This window comes from Neltuma alba, unplaced genomic scaffold (genome assembly GCF_004799145.2).
Source record: "Neltuma alba isolate B1F8T4 unplaced genomic scaffold, ASM479914v2 tig00013316_pilon, whole genome shotgun sequence".
In the NCBI taxonomy this organism is placed as follows: Eukaryota; Viridiplantae; Streptophyta; class Magnoliopsida; order Fabales; family Fabaceae; genus Neltuma; species Neltuma alba.
Window position 1 is genome coordinate 69138 of NW_021637591.1, and position 17525 is coordinate 86662.

The 17525-nt window shown below is 35.0% G+C and overlaps 1 protein-coding gene and 1 pseudogene across 2 annotated transcripts; both read left to right on the top strand.

The window, feature by feature from the left end:
* Positions 1-1463: 1463 nt before the first annotated feature.
* Positions 1464-17476, top strand: LOC114736178 (probable L-gulonolactone oxidase 6). 2 transcript variants are annotated; one of them, XM_028923948.1, is made up of 5 exons: positions 1464-2134; positions 2271-2526; positions 16004-16186; positions 16299-16400; positions 16536-17476. In XM_028923948.1, the coding sequence occupies exons 1-5, from the start codon at positions 1466-1468 to the stop codon at positions 17243-17245; spliced, it is 1920 nt and encodes a 639-aa protein (XP_028779781.1). In that variant the 5' UTR covers positions 1464-1465; the 3' UTR covers positions 17246-17476. The 2 variants fall into 2 exon arrangements, with proteins under 2 accessions (XP_028779781.1, XP_028779783.1); XM_028923950.1 differs by lacking the exons at positions 1464-2134; positions 2271-2526 and adding an exon at positions 14619-15243 and having other exon boundaries at positions 15931-16186.
* Positions 6264-8595, top strand: LOC114736169 (probable L-gulonolactone oxidase 6; annotated as a pseudogene).
* Positions 17477-17525: the final 49 nt, after the last annotated feature.

Genomic DNA, 17525 nt, shown 5'->3' on the forward strand with positions numbered 1-17525 from the left:
CTAGGTTAAAAAAATAAATTAAGTTAGTTATTTGTTATAAATAGGTATGGTATTTCCTGAAATATTCTTGCTGATCAAGTGTATTAGCTAGAACTACTATTATTAGAAAAACTACTTTAGAAAAAAATGAATAAATGTAAGAGAGAAAATGGATTGAAATCTTATATTTGGGACCAAAATAAAAAATCAAACAAGGTCTTGTATTAAGGATTAGAGGTAGTATAATAAAACATTTATAACTAATTTTTAAAAATACCCTGCTCTTTCATTCTGATCTTAAACCTTTAATTGGATTAACAATAATTTTATGAAAATTGTAAAAATTTTTAACATATAACTAATCTAATTATTTTTTAATCTTAAAAAAGTGGTTTAAGGGTTTTATAAAAAAAAAATAAAACAATAAAGAATTAACGTGAGAGAGTGATAATGACCCAACAGGGAGAGGACGTACCACGGATATCTAAAATCCATTATACAAAAATTTCTGATGAGTTGTATGTATAACCAGAACGAAATAACAGCGAAAGAAGTACAGAACCCAAATATGACTGAAAGTCCAAGTCATCCAGAGATTGCATACTAATCCAAGTCAAATGCTGTAATCCGTAAGGAATATATATAATGAAGGGTCTAAATTAGAATGAAAGCATCAGAACAATATTTTTATAAATAAAAAGATGTTATGAAAGCAATGTTTGGCTAAACGCCATAGGAAAATACCAGGATTTAAAACAAGCAAGTAAATATTTTGCTTAATGGAAAAGAGATCGCGGGGAGTTTTTACTATCATAAGTTGATTCCAAGTCTTTATTTTTTTCTCGGTAAATAAGAAAGGCAAAGCCTGGAACAAGAAATTAACTCGCTGGAGATTGTAATCTCATAACTTCTTTGTGTGTAGAGGTGCTAGAAGTCATGTCTAGCAGAGAAGTAGAAGTGAGACCATCACCGATCATGCAATTGCATTCTCTAGGAACACAATAACTGCAAGTTTCCTTCGAGTTTTGCCATAAAAAAAAAAAAAATTCACTTCACTGTAACTCTGTTGATCGATCTTTCGGTGGTTGAGACGGATTTTTATTTCAAGTACGCTTTAATTATCCTCTTCAATTCAGGCAGCCTTGCACTTCCTTTATTATATGGGCTTATTGTAAAACTCTGCTAATCCACGTGTGAACGGGCTGGCTTTGATTCTTGACATAGAACGCACATATACCTAACACTGCGAGTAGTAAAATATTATGGCATTGTCATTCTTTGATAACTTATGATTTAAGATGTGACGAGGTCGCACTGTGACCAAGACATGTTGATGTTTGAAGTCAAATGTCGACGCTCCCTATACTTTCTCTCTGGTCCAAAAGCTCCTAGCTCTAGAATCTGCACATTTATATGCACATTATCACTGGGATGATTCACTAATACTTCTGCAGAGAACAAGCTTGCAGAGAAGTTTCAATCAACCATGAAAGTGCTCAAAACATCCATTCTCATCATCTTCCTCTTAGTTTTCGTGAATGGGGTTGTATCATCTCCCCCTGATGACCCCGTCAAGTGCACTGCCAACAACACAAACTGCGTCATCACTAACTCTTATGGCGCCTTCAACGACCGGAGCACTTGCAGAGCATCCCAAGTAATGTACCCAAACACCGAGCAGGAGCTTATTTCCATGGTGGCTTCAGCATCAAAATCCAACACAAAAGTGAAAGCAGCGACGAGATATTCCCACAGCATGCCCAAGCTTGCTTGCCCCGGAGGCCATGAGGGTATCATAATAAGCACCAACAAGCTCAACCATGTAGTGAATGTTGATGTAGTTAACAGAAGGATGACGGTAGAGAGTGGGGTGCTTCTGAGAGACCTGATCAATGAGGCGGCCAAGAATGGGTTGGCGTTGCCGTATACGCCGTACTGGTGGGGACTGACGGTGGCGGGACTGTTGGCGACGGGGGCTCACGGCAGCTCGCTGTGGGGAAAGGGAAGTGCGGTTCATGAGTATGTGGTGTCCATGAGGATTGTGACGCCGGCGACGGCGGAAGAAGGGTATGCGAAGGCGAGGAGCCTGAATGAGTCAGATGAAGAACTTGATGCAGCCAAGGTGTCGCTTGGGGTTCTTGGGGTTGTTTCTCAGGTATCTCTTTATTCGTCTTCATGTCATCGCAATAATATTATGAAACAGTAAAATCATACCAATTAAGTTAAACTAAAATTTGATTAGGCTAGATTACTGCGCCGGGGTTAATGCATTTGGCGCTTTTAATCTGCAGGTAACGTTACAGTTAGAACCCTTGTTTAAGCGATCGCTTGCGTACGTGATGAAGAATGATTCAGATTTGGGAGAGGAAGTGATTAGATTTGGGAAAGAGCACGAGTTTGGTGATGTGACATGGTTACCCACACAAAAGAAGGCACTGTACAGAGTTGATGATCGAGTGCCCATTAATCAGCCTGGACATGGTCTCTATGATACCCTTGGATTTCGTCACACTCCGACTATTCAATTAGCTTCTGCCAGAGCCACAGGTTCACTACATATCTTTCTTTTTTATTCTCTTAACTACATATATACTTGAGTTCAAGTGAGGGAAGAAGCTGGTTTTTCATTCACAATTACAAGCGACGTCAGGCACAGAGCACAACTGCCCACAAATTAGAAGCAGTTGATATGAAACACGCAAATGTTTTAGTCTTTCCAGAAACTAAACTAAGTTGAAGTTGGAATTTCTGTAACAGAAGAGCTTCAAGAAGCAACGAGGGACGCTAATGGAAAATGCCTTGATGCACAGTCGGCCACTAGGACAGCGCAGACATCTGCTTTTGGCTTGACTAACAACGGTTCTCGTTCTTCTTACTCATTTTTCCACTTGCGCATTTTAACGAACACACTATGAACACTTTTTTCTTCGTCCATAGATGATTTTCAACCAGCAATAATATCGCAACTTATTAGTTTCTTTATTCATAAATAGGTACAATCTTTACTGGATACCCGGTGATTGGACAAAACAATCGCATACAATCATCTGGGTCATGCCTAGATGGCAAAGAAGACGCATTGCTCACCATTTGCTCCTGGGATTCTAGACTCCAGCTTTTGTTCTTCTACGAAACAGCCTTCAGCATCTCCTTATCTAATCTTTCAAGCTTCATCAGAGATGTGGAGAAGCTTGTTGAATTAGAGCCGCAAGCACTGTGTGGAATAGAGCTAAATGGCGGCATCCTCCTGCGCTATATCAAATCTTCAAGTGCTTACTTGGGAAAAACAGAGGATTCTGTGGATTTTGATTTTGTATATTACAGAAGCAAGGACCCACTGACTCCTAGGCTTTTTGAGGACATTTTTGAGGAGATTGAGCAGATTGGATTGCTCAAATATGGAGGGTTACCTCACTGGGGAAAGAATAGGAATTTCGCATTCAAGGAAGTGATCAACAAGTATCCAAATGCAAATAAATTTTTAAGTGTGAAAAAAAAGTATGATCCCCAGGGCATTTTCTCTAACGAGTGGACCGATCACGTTCTAGGATTAAGTAAAGATGTAATATTAAGGGATGGGTGTGCTCTTGAAGGTTTATGCATATGCTCCGAAGATCGTCATTGTGCTCCAGTCAAGAAATATTATTGTAGGCCAGGGAGGATTTACAAGAAAGCTAGAGTTTGTACTTTCGAAGGCTGAGACTTTGTCTTCAAGTGGAAAAATAGTTCAAATCGAAGTGCTTTTATATAATGTGATCTTTTATATTTTTGATGTGTCTTTTTTTTTTTTGTCATGGAGTGTTATTTCTCATAATTGATGTTAGTTTAATAAAATAACGATATGTATATATAGATTTTTTTTTAATACAAAGGAAATGAAATGCAAAACTAACAAAACCAAAACAAGTTAAGCAAACTATCCTATGCCATTAGAGTCCAAGATGATTTGGACGCTATCAGGGCCCAGGATGATAAACCCCGGGTTGTCGTTTAGAGCCTGCTTGGCCAGCATGTCTGCCATCCAGTTGTCGTCTCTGTCAAAGAGTTGACATTCCACTCTCCAGTTCCACTTGAGCATATTCTTAATTTCTTCAATCAAAGCCCAGTCTTCATTCAGCTCTGGCGTAGGGTCCTTAAGTAACCGAATGGCATCGGAGGAGTCCGATCTAAGGATCACGTTTCTAAAGCCACTATCCCACTCTCTCTTTAGGCCAAAAAGACATCCCCAAAGTTCAGCAGTTAGGACATCACCGGAGATTAGCCGGGTCTTGAAGCCCTCTTTAATGCACTGGTTGTGGTCGATGATAACCCCACCGCAAGCTGCTGTCGAGGAAGTATAGGAGAAGGCACCATCGACCTGGACGTATGTCCTCCCCACTTCATCCGAACTGGGATTTGAACATCGCACGGTCTCTTTTCCACTGAGATTGACACCTTTGAGCTTCCCAGCTGCGTTATACATGCATCTCAAAATTGCTGTAGCATGGTCATAAATTTTGTCTGTATCCCCATTGCCATTTTCATGAGCGAGGTTGTTACGGTTCCTCCAAATCAACCAGCAGATAACAATGAAAAGGCTCTTCCATTACCCCTTCTCTCCTCTGTAGCTGGCTCGCAGATTATGCCGAACCCAGTCGTGCGTGGGTCCTGAGAAGAATATATATATATATATATATATAGATGATTGTCTGTAATCTGTAAGGGGATATGGTACCTATAGCTCGGTGCTCTTTCCCTTAGTTCCAATGAATTGCATTAACGGACGTTTCTACTTCGGAAACCGTAATCGGTAATGCGGTATGGGCTCTTCCTTGGATACAACCCCATATGCATAGGCCCAGTATGTTGCAACCATGCAAGCCCAATCCGTTTGAATGGATACGGATGACGGGATTAGGGTAAAGCTATCTTATCAACTCATTCTTATCCTTTATACTCATTGCGTATCTGGTTATATCTCATGTATATTCTTCCTCTTCTTAATATAAGACCTAATTAAAAATTTTATAGTGGTCAAAACTCAGGGACTAAGCTATAAATAATCTTTTTTTTTTTTTACTTTGAAGTTACAAATAAATTAAAACTATACCGAACCAGAAGAATTAATTTTTTCTTCATTATGTGTTTGACCCATTCAATTGTGAATTTATGCCCACCTCCTGCTATTTAAGGTCATGTTTGCATCCAAATACAATTAGGCCTTTCACATAAAAATAAATAAATAAATAAATTAGCCCTGGTCCAGAAACAAGCCCAATAATGAACCGACGATGGCACATTACCACAAATAGATAACTTTTAAAAGTATTTCACGTTGACAAACTAGTTGGATAAGGAGAGGGGATTAGTCCTTCACGTCGTAACGAATTAATATTTAAATTCTTATTAGAAGAGGTACTCATATTTATTATCTAATAATGCCTCAAACAAAATTACCCCTGATAAAAGAATAATTATGCTTTGGAAAAAAAGTATTTTAAATTGGATGAAACAAAAAAGTCAAACATCGCAAAGTTAAAAAATGTACAATAAATAGTGATCTGGTCATAAACGAAAGCATCATAACATTATCTTCTAAATAAAAAAAACAATGGGTGAAAACAATGTTTGGCTAAACGCGTGGAAAATACGCGGATATTAAACAATGAAACAAATGTTTGCGTTAGCAAAGAAATGTGATCAACAAAATTTAAATGGTGAGAAATGTTTGCGTTAGCAAAGAAATGTGATCAACAAAATTTAAATGGTGAGTCTATAATTAAATACAGATATAACGTGCTTAAAATTTTAATTTTTTAATATATAATTATTTTCGTATTTAAAAATTTAAGCATACTTTGTTAACATTTAACTGCAGAAATAACTATTTAAATTTTGTTCAATCAATATTTTCAATGAAGTTAGATAAATGATATTAAGAAACTGAAAAAATTCACTTTATAAGCTTAAAGAATTAAATTAAGATTTGATGTGAATTTTAAAAACAACGTATACTTTGACTGAACTCATAAAACTTTGCTAATCCACACGTTAACGAGCTGGCTTTTTCTGGTTAAAAAAAGGGCTGGCTTTGATTGTTCAAATGTACGATAAAATATAAACATATACCTATCAATATGAGTGGCAAAATATTATGGCATCGTCATTCTTTGACAATTTATAGCTGACATTTGAAAGTCAAATTTCAAGGCGCTCCAAAATTTCTCTCAGGCCCAAAAGCCCCCCGCCCTAAAATTTATATATAGACACACATTATCACTAGGTAATACACAGTGAAGTGAAGTTTCAGTCAACCATGAAAATGCTCAAAACATCCATTCTCACCATCTTCTTTGTTTTCATGAATGGGGTTCTTTCTTCTCCTCCAAGTGACCCCGTCAAATGCACTTCCAACAACACAAACTGCATCATCAATAACGCTTATGGCGCCTTCAACGACCGGATCCCTTGCCGAGCATCCAAAGTACTATACCCTACCACCGAGAAAGAGCTTATTTCCGTGGTGGCTTCGGCTTCAAAATCCAACACAAAAATGAAAGCAGCCACCAGGCATTCCCACAGCATCCCCAAGCTTGCGTGCCCTGGAGGCCAAGACGGGATCATAATAAGCACCAATAAGCTCAACCGTGTCGTGAACGTTGATGTGGAAAACAGAAGAATGACGGTAGAGAGTGGAGTCCTTGTGAGGGACCTGATCAATGAGGCGGCGAGGAATGGGTTGGCATTGTTACAGACGCCGTATTGGTGGGGTCTGACGGTGGCGGGACTGTTGGCCACGGGGGCTCACGGCAGCTCTTTGTGGGGAAAGGGCGGTGCGGTTCATGAGTATGTGGTGTCGATGAGGATTGTGACGCCGGCCACGGCGGAAGAAGGGTATGCGAAGGTGAGGAGCCTGACTGAGTCCGATGAAGAACTAAATGCAGCCAAGGTTTCACTGGGGGTTCTCGGAGTTGTTTCTCAGGTGTGTCTCCCATCCCATTAATTTACAAATGTGATTTTCTGTTTGGTCAAATTCCTTACTTATTTAATTCATAATTATGAACAATCTCTCTTACATTAGTTACTTGAGTTGTGCTCCATCCATTGTGCTTAACTACTTGAGTTATCAAGTGATATAAATTTAATTTTTTTTACCTTAAAATTAACTGGCACAATATTTGTTCATGTTTATATGAAGATTTCTTTCTGTCCAACGGTTGCATAAGTTTTTTATTCCAATTTTACTAAATTTAATTAAGAAAAATATAGTTATATATAAGAGGTGGTGGTTTTAATTTGCAGGTCACCTTCGAATTAGAGCCCATGTTTAAGCGAGCAATTACGTACGTGACGAAGAGTGATGCAGACTTGGGAGATGAATTGATTAGATTTGGGAAAGAGCACGAGTTTGGTGATTTGTCGTGGTATCCTTCACAAAGAAGGCTGCGTTCAGAATTGATGATCGAGTGCCTATTAATCGCTCTGGAGATGGTCTCTCTGATTTACTCGCACTTCGATCTGCTCCCTCTGCTCAATTAACTACTATCAGAGGCACAGGTTATTTATAAATAATTTTCGTTCTTTTTAATTAATAACACATAAAATTTTTTTTAAGTCTTTCCAGAAAACTAAACTAAGGAGAAGTTGGAATTTTCTGTAACAGAGGAACTTCAAGAAGCAACAAGGGACGCTAAAGGAAAATGCCTTGATGCACAGTTGGATATCAGGACGGCTGAGGCATCTGCTTATGGCTTCACTAACAACGGTACGTACTCGCTCCTTTTTTATAATTTTCCACTTACGCATTTTGACAAACACGCTGTGAGCATTTTTTTTCCTTCGTCCATACTTGATTTAACCATCATTAATATCAGAACTTATTAGTTTCTTTATGCATAAATAGGCGCAAACTTTACTGGATACCCAGTGATTGGACAAAACAATCGCTTGCAATCATCTGGGTCATGCCTAGATAGTAAAGAAGACGCGTTGCTGACCGTATGCCCCTGGGATTCTAGATTCCAACTTGCGTTCTTTTACGAAACGGCCTTCACCATCTCCTTGTCTAATGTTTCAAGTTTCATCAAAGATGTGAAGAAGCTAGTTGAATTAGAGCCACGAGCACTGTGTGGATTAGATCTCTATGATGGCTTTCACCTGCGCTATATCAAAGCTTCAAGTGCTTACTTGGGAAGAACAAAAGATTCTGTGGATTTTGATTTTTTATATTACAGAAGCAAGGACCCCCTGGCTCCTAGACTGTTTGAGGACATTCTTGAGGAGATTGAGCAGATAGGGTTGTTTAAATATGGAGGGTTGCCCCACTGGGGAAAGAACAGGAATTTAGCATTCAATGGAGTGATCAAGAAGTATCCAAATGCAAGTAAATTTGTAATTGTGAAAAGAAAGTATGATCCACAAGGACTTTTCTCGAATGAGTGGACAGATCAGATTTTAGGGTTAAGAAAAGATGCGACGATGATGAGAGATGGGTGTGCTCTCGAAGGCTTATGCATATGTTCAGAGGATCGTCATTGTGCTCCAACCAAAAAATATTATTGCAGGCTTGGGAAGGTTTATAAGGAAGCCAGGGTTTGTGCTTTGAAGGCTGAGATTTATCTGAAAAAGACCTTGTAGCGGAAGAATAATTCAGATCGAAGGGCTTTTCATAGTGTGATATTTTATATTTGGTGTTTACGTTTTTTATTATCTTTTGTCATGGAATAATATTATATTGTCATTAATAATAATTGTTGTAAATTTAATAAAAAGAACTATATATATAATTGTCTGTAGCCTGTAATGTGACATGGTACTTACAGTTTGATGCGATTTTTCTTAAATTTAGTACTCCTAAAAATTGCAGTCGCACAAAAGTATATACTTCTTTTAGTATCTAAATAAATTCTACAAATTTTCCAAGCACTTGAAGAATGAGAACTTGTGCAATCAGTTTATTATGAACATTGATATTATTGTGTCCCTTTTTTGGTTTCTTCTCATACATATGATGGGCTTTGTAATTAATTACAAGAGTTATAACATGGGGTGTCATATTAACGAGGTCATATGTTCCCGTTGCTAAACAAATGAATATTATTTTTTTAAAATAAAAGTCATCTCAAAAAGCCATTCCTTTGTTTTTCCGAAGTATAGACTATCAGATATTAAATATGAATATATCTCTCAACGAGAATTTGAATTTTGGTTTTCTATGGATTAACCAAGACTAGACTAAGGGCTGTGGTTTTCTTTGAATACAAGCCCACGTTTTGCAAACAGGTAGCGGGCCAATATGGATGTTCTGGCTAGGCCCAATATGTTCCTAACAAAAAAGAATTCTTAGCCCAAAAAAATGCAAACATTTTTTTTTGTTTTCTTTTTCGCTTATAAACCTAAAAAGTGTGCTTTAAAAGTTTGAATTGATATGGATGACGATAAAAAGCCATACAAATATACATACAAAGGGAATTAATGCATGCAAAGGTGGTGTGGTAGCACATTGAATTGGGAGAATCGATTAACTCACAATCCTTATCCTTTATACTCATTGCGTATGTGAATGTATTTTGTATATTTAGAGAACATATATATATTTACATGAGAAAATAAGTCATAAGCTTAATGTCTCAAAACACGTGGATTGAAAAGTCTGACGACATCGCTAAAGCTTGTACTTTGTGAAATTAAAGTCCCAATTAAATAGCGTATCACACATGCAAGGTCTTAGTGTGGACATTGAATTCAAGCTATTTGATGAAATTTAATTGTTTAGAAATTCAAAAACCATTGTATCAGTTTGCGTACCTAACGGGGCCTTGACTCTTACACGTAATTCGTTTTTCGTTTGGCTACGTGCAGGGACTTTGCAGGCAATGGCTCTCAGCGTTTGTGTTGACCCATGATGTGAATGCAATGGCGTGTCGTACACTCGTACTAACACACACACGCACGCACATATAGAGAGAGAGATAAGTCCGGCGCTAGATCCCAAGCAAAACCTACGACCTAGCCTACCTGTGAGCCTAATCCAGTTTATATAAATTAATTTATAACTTATTTATTATAATGCACTGGTCTTAAAAAAAAAAATTTACTGCAATGCATTTTTTTTTTGCCCAAAAGAGATCCATTTAAAAATTACTCTCTCTAGTTCTTAATATAAAAGTCACCTAGTTAATTTGGATAGATTATCAAAAATTAGATAGATTAATTAATTATAATAAATACATGAAAGATAAAATAAATTAAGATGTTATATTTAAAATTAAATTTAACCCAGACGGCTCTTAGAAATGGGAGGGAGGGATGATAATATATTATATTAATAATATGATCAGTGATTTTGAAAACTGAGATTGTTAGTGGAACGTGTCAAAATGATGATATGATTTGATGAGGACATCTAGTCATGTGACTCAAGGCAGAAATAAAATAATTGAGTAAATCTAGTTATGTAACTTGTATGGATGATCCGCGACGGTTGCTTTCATCGCTTATTTATCTACATAGCTGACTTTTCAAAATACTACCACTTACAGAGCTGACTTTTCAAAATACTACCACTTATTCTAAATATAAGAATCAGTTAATTAATTTGAATGAATTAAAAAATTAAATTAATTATTTATAATAAGTAGGTATTATTTTTTAAAAAACATTTTTACTAATCAAATTTATTGCCTAGAACTATTATTATTAAAAGGATTATCTTAAAAAAAATCGATAAATATGATAGATAAAATGGATTGGGATTTTATATTTATGATCAAAATAAAAATCAAACAAATTCTTATATTAAGAATCAGAAGTAGTATTTCATATTTGATGAGATATAAATGTAACTAGAAAAATGAGATTATTCAAATTATTAAGGGAGAATGATATAAAAAAAACCTAAATATTTTATAATTTTAAATAAAAACTTCTAGAAAAATATGATACTATTTGGATCAAAACATGTTAAAACATAAGAAACAGACGTGGTTTGAAATTTAATAATTTTGTAAATTCCTTTTCTATTATTTTTTCATTGATTAAGTTGAACATTAATATTGTCGCCAAGGTTGTCAAACTCATAAGATAGATACTCATAAAAATTTGTGTATTGATAAATTGATATTAAAAGTATATAATTAAATAATTAAAATATAAAAATGACACTAGTTCCATTTAAATATATTTTCAATCCAAATAATTAAAATTAAATCCATCAGCATTCATAATTTACTATATTTAACAAAGAAATCTTTATGAAATTCATATATAAAGTCACTAAATATAATTAAACCCAAAAATTTAGTATGAGTTTAAAAACAAGATAACACAATTTTGTAAACTAAAAACATAAAAACAGTAAACTAGATGAGTAAACTTGCAAGTTTAACCGAATTTATAACTAGCATGAGTTTAAGAATAAGTTGACACAATTTTGCAAGTTAGAAACGTAAAACCGTTAAACTTAGATGGTGGACTCACAAGTTTGATAACAATAATTGTTGCTAGTAGCTTAATATAATATTATCTCCGATCCTTAATATACAATTTAGATAACTAAAATAACTAAGTTGAAAAAATTAAAAAAATTACTTAAATTGATTAATTATAATAAATATGTATTGACTTTTCTCAATTAACATGTGCTTTGGAACTATTTTTTTTCCTAACAATCCTTAATAATCAATAAAGATATTTTAGAAAAAAATTACAAATTTAGGAAACAAAATAATTTAAGGTTTTATATTTAACATCAAATCCAATCCTCTGTCAAATTCTTATATTAAAAATAAAAGGTAGTATAAAGTTGACTATAGTTAAAAATGTCTTTTATCTTTCCGGTTTTTTTATTTAATGGTACCTTGTATTTCCTTCTAGTGCGTGCGTCTTTTCATGGTTGAAAACAATAATAATAATAATAATAATAATAATAATAATAATAATAATATATTATTATTATTATTATTATTATTATTATTATTATTATTATGCTTGTCTTGTGCTAAACGGATTAATTCCTAGTATGATATTAAAACCAAACTTGAGTTTTTCGGTCAAACGAGTAACTTAATAAATCAGTCATTGGATTGATGCTGATTACTGATTTATTAAAAGTCTTAAATGGATATGAATTGGATTTTTTTTTTTGACAAATTTTTAACAAAGGGGTTCAACTTACTCATATTCCAAATTTACGACAACAAACTAATCCTTGACGCCAGTTCTACTTGGCGCCATAATTGTGGTTTTAACATTTAACTTTGAAAATGCCTCCCTCAAGCGTCATGGCATGCTCTAAGATCAAATTCGTTTCCTTAATGAGTATGTCCAATCCTTTTGTTCATTGAACCTAGCTACGAGTAAGAGATTATTTTTTTGAAATAAACTATAAATGATTGTGGTTTTGACTCTAAACAAGAAAAAACTAACTATGTTATGTTAGATAATATATGATTTATATATGAATGTTCTATTTACTTATTAATTAATATTTTTTATTTAAATAATATTTTCTTTTGGAAGAAAATTACATATGAATATTTTTATATTCGAATAAAATTATATTAACTCCGATTTTCAGTGGCTTTTGTATATTTCTTCCTCCGTAGTGATTGGTTGTACGAAATTGCTGATGCGCTTGGCAGTCTCCGTACGATATCAAGGAAGAAAGTTCGGAATGGAATGGCCGTCAGCGAGGATGCCATGAGATCGCGAGGGGGGCTTTTTAATTTGAACGTTCTCCAAGTGCAAACTCATATTTCTCCATATTCGGCGTCACAATGCATGACCGTACCCTACCAATTTTATAATTCTTCTAAGATTTTGAAAAGCATTAAAATTTGAGAAAATTGTGTATATATATATTTCAAATCAAATTTTGAACATGTGAATTTATTATTCAAACTGTTGAAACCAGTGAAGTCCTGTGTATTGCAAGAAATTTAAAAAATGAATTGCACTTCTCATCGATTACGCATTCTGTTAAAATTTTTAATGCTATCCAATCCTTATGATAAAGACATGCATTAATAACTTTATAAAGATTGAAAATTTAGTTTGAAATTAATTTTTTAATACTTTGCAAAAATTAAAATTATTCTTGATGAATTAAATTCATTGATTAGAGGTGGTCATTTATTCGGTGAAAAATATTAAAGCAAATACTAATATTTAGAAAAATAATAATACTTCTGACAAAAGCTTTTATATAATAAAAAATATTTTTATATGGAAATGAGTTACTGGCTCTATAGCGCATTACTTCTAACTAGGCAGGCCATCTCCTTTGAATAGATTGATATCCTATGTTAAATTAAATTTGAGTCGTTTAAATTTAATTGTAGTAACAGAATTTATATTTCAAAATTCTTTATTCTTTTATTTATATTACACTACTATTTTCGTAACAAATCATTCAATTAATAAATAAAAATAAAATAATCATTTTGTATTTAGACAGGATAGATTCAAGAGAGGCCCATGTTTAATTTCAATATTACATATAATTAATTTTTTTTATTTTTATAAATTATGTAGTTTGTCAAAGTTTCTACGTTACATGCACAAGTATGTTACGGTTTCTATAGGATCGATCTAAAAAAGAGGGTAATGTTTCCAGGGTGGATAATCTGGAGGAAAATATTAGTAATGATAATAGTCCAACTTGTTGCTTGTAAGTTTAGTTTTTTTTCCTTTGGTCAAGCTTAAGTTTAGTTTATTGTTTAGTTTTTTACACATTACTATTAATTACATCACATTTTTCCAACGCAGACCGCCCTCTCCTTTTTCTTTCTACGTTTCTTCTCAGTATTTTATCTCCATCTTTAGATCAAAAAATGGACAATTCAAATTTAACATTTTATAAAATAATTTTTTATTTTGTCAGTATTGCAGTTATAAATTGTATAGATAAGATTTTAGCAATTCAAATTTATTTATTTATGTTTGTAATAATCAGTTTATAAAAATATTAAATATGAATTTTCCATTTTTTTTAATTTAAGGGTAAATAAGAAAAGGAGAAAGAGGAAGAAAATAAAACCCAAAACTCCGGTCTGTATTGTCTTTTCGGGCAACAACCGAGGTTCACTCTTGTTTCCCAAAGAAGACATTAGCATGTGCGTTGAATTGATCGATCTCTTAATTTTATTAGACACACACATCTATATAAGCATCATTAAAAATACCTTTCCAGAGTGGAAAAAATATCACCTCAAGGAAACTTCATCGATCTTGCGAGGAGCAAAATTAAATTATTTATGTGCTTAATCCTTCTGACGCTCATTTATATTTATACTCACAAAACTTTGCAAATAGACGTGCGAACGGGCTGGCTTTTAGTCTTCATACGTATATACTATATACTGTAAGTCTATAATACACGCACATAAATGCCTAATAATGAGTTGTAATAAAATTATTGTATCGTCATTCGTTGATAATTTATGATACGATGAGTTCATCATACTCTGACTAATAGCATATTTATGTTAGCAGTCAAATTTCAGTACCCTCTCATTTCTGTACCATTGTCCCAAATGTCTCTATATATAACACACATCTCGCAGGGGCCATGCATGCTTTACCAACGACCAAAGTTTACATACAGAAAGCCAAGTTTCAACTATGAAAATGCTTAAATCCCTTCTCTTCTTCTTCTTGGCTTTCATGAATGGGGTTCTTTCTTCTCCTCCACCTGACCCCATTAGGTGCATTTCTGGCAACAAAGACTGCACCATCACTAACGCCTACGGCGCCTTCCCTGACCGGAGCATCTGTCGAGCATCCCAAGTACTGTACCCAACCACCGAGAAAGAGCTCATTTCCATGGTGGCTTCGGCATCAAAATCCAACACAAAAGTGAAAGCAGCCACCAGGTATTCCCACAGCATCCCCAAGGTTGCTTGCCCTGGGGGCCAAGACGGGATCATAATAAGCACCAACAAGCTCAACCGTGTAGTGAATGTTGATGTGAAAAACAGAAGAATGACGGTAGAGAGTGGAGTCCTTCTGAGGGACCTGATCAACGAGGCCGCGAGGAATGGGTTGGCGTTGCCACATACGCCGTATTTTTGGGGACTGACGGTGGCGGGAGTAGTGGCCACTGGGGCTCATGGCAGCTCACTGTGGGGAAAGGGAAGTGCGGTTCATGAATATGTGGTGGGTATGAGGATTGTGACGCCGGCGACGGCGAAAGAGGGGTATGCCAAAGTGAGGAGCCTATCTGAGTCTGATGAAGAACTCAATGCAGCCAAGGTTGCCATTGGCGTTTTAGGAGTTGTTTCTCAGGTATGTCTTTATTTATAATTTAATAATTAATAGACCGTTCCAATTAGCACCTGATGATTTTTTTTAATAATATAATATTTTGTATATTTTCATATTAATGAATTGAACACTAAGATTATATACGTATTTTTTTTATCAGCATGATATTCGCTCCATAAGTATTTACAAGGATTTAAGTGTTTACCTTATTACTTTTTGGTATGACAAAAAATTAATCTCTGTCGTTGATGGTACATATATCATGTCTTTCACCAAAAAAGTTGTGCTCTATATCTATTGTTTAATGATTACTTTAGTGAGTGAGAGATACAAATTTAAATTGTTTAAAGCTAATAGGCTCAATATTATTTGTCTATCTTTATAAATATTTATTTCAGTGCGACGCATGAGCACAAGCTATTTATTCTACATTTACTGGAAAAATTAACAAAAACATAGCTATCATCAAATAATAACATAATAAATCCATTAGACCGATGCAGATTTCAATACGGTGGACTTGCAGAAATGACGAAATCCTAATTTTTTGGCATATATTTGCCTCATGGAAAAACGTTACATAAGTACAACTTGGGTTTCCTTATGTCCTGAGTTATGTCTAGAAAAGTTTAGCCCAAACAGAAGAAAATTGAAAACAAAATAGAGGTTTTTATACATATGTACGTAATTGGTGCTTTTAATTTGCAGGTAACGTTAAAATTACAACCCTTGTTTAAACGATCAATCACGTACGAGATGAAGAATTATTCAGATCTGGGAGAGGAATTGATTAGATTTGGGAAAGAGCACGAGTTTGGTGATGTGTCGTGGTATCCTACACAAAAGATGGCCGTGTTCAGACTTGATGATCGAGTGCCCATTAGTCAGAATGGAAATGGTCTTTATGATTCCATCGAATTTCGTGCCACTCCCTCTGCTCAATTAGCTGCTACCAGAGCCACAGGTTAATCATCATGTTAATACTCAGGATTCTTTCATTTGTCGACATGTTTTTATTTATCGTATAAATGTTTTTCAGAAACTACACTAACGAGAAGTTGAATTTTCTGTAACAGAGGAACTTCAAGAAGCAACAGGGGACGCTAATGGAAAATGCGTGGACGCAGTAAATGTGACTTGGTCTGATTTCACGGAGGCTTATGGTTTGACTAACAACGGTACTAACTCCTTTTCTCACTTTTTGCTTACGCATTTTGACAAACACCTCATGGACATTTTTTTCTTCATCCATAGGTGATTTAACCAACGCTAGCATCTCAACTTATTAGTTTCTTTAATTTATGCATAAATAGGTAAAATCTTTACTGGGTACCCCGTGATTGGACAAAACAATCGCATGCAAACAACTGGATCATGCCTATTTAGTAAAGAAGACGGACTGCGCACCATATGCCCCTTCGATTCAAGACTAAAACTTTATTTTTTCCACGAAACATCCATCACCGTCCCCTTGTCCAAGGTTTCAAGCTTCATTAAAGATGTGGAGAAGCTAGTTGAATTAGAGCCAAAAGCGCTATGTACCTTAGAGCTTAAAGGGGGCCTCCTCTTGCGCTACATCAAAGCTTCAAGTGCTTACCTGGGAACAACAGAGGATTCTCTGGATTTTGATTTCGTATACTATAAAAGCAAGAACCCATTGGTTCCTAGGCTTTTTGAGGACATTTTTGAGGAGATTGAGCAGATGGGGTTATTCAAATACGGAGCGTTACCCCACTGGGGAAAGAATAGGAATGTAGCATTCCATGAAGTGATTAAGAAGCATCCGAATGCGGACAAGTTCTTAAGTGTGAAGAGGAAGTATGATCCACAAGGGATTTTCTCTAGCAAATGGACAGATCAGATTTTAGGATTAAAAGGAAGTGTAATGATATTCAGAGATGGGTGTGCTCTTGAAGGTCTGTGTATATGCTCAGAAGATCGTCATTGTGCTCCAACCAGGAAATATTATTGTAGGCCTGGGAAGGTTTATAAGGAAGCCAGGGTTTGTGCTTTCGAAGGCTGAGATTGATATGAAAGAATAAAAGGCTTTTATTGGAAGGATGCTTCCGATCAAAGGGCTTTTCGTGGTGTGATATTTCATATTTAAGATGTTATTCTCATAGTCTTTTCTTGTAGAATAAGGCAATATTGTCATTTCCAATAAGCGATGCTGATTTGATAAAAGAACTACATTAGTCTCTGTAATTTATATAATGTGACATGGTACTTCTAGTTTGATGCTGCGTTGTTTTCTTAATTGTCGTCCCTAATAAAAAAGTAATGTTAGGTTTTTCCCTACGGAA

Coding starts and splice junctions, on each gene's coding strand:
- LOC114736178 (XM_028923948.1), top strand. CDS start 1,466: ATGAAAGTGCTCAAAACATCCATTCTCATCATCTTCCTCTTAGTTTTC. Junction 16,187..16,298: donor AGCTGCTACCAGAGCCACAG/GTTAATCATCAT, acceptor TTTCTGTAACAG/AGGAACTTCAAGAAGCAACA. Junction 16,401..16,535: donor TTATGGTTTGACTAACAACG/GTACTAACTCCT, acceptor ATGCATAAATAG/GTAAAATCTTTACTGGGTAC.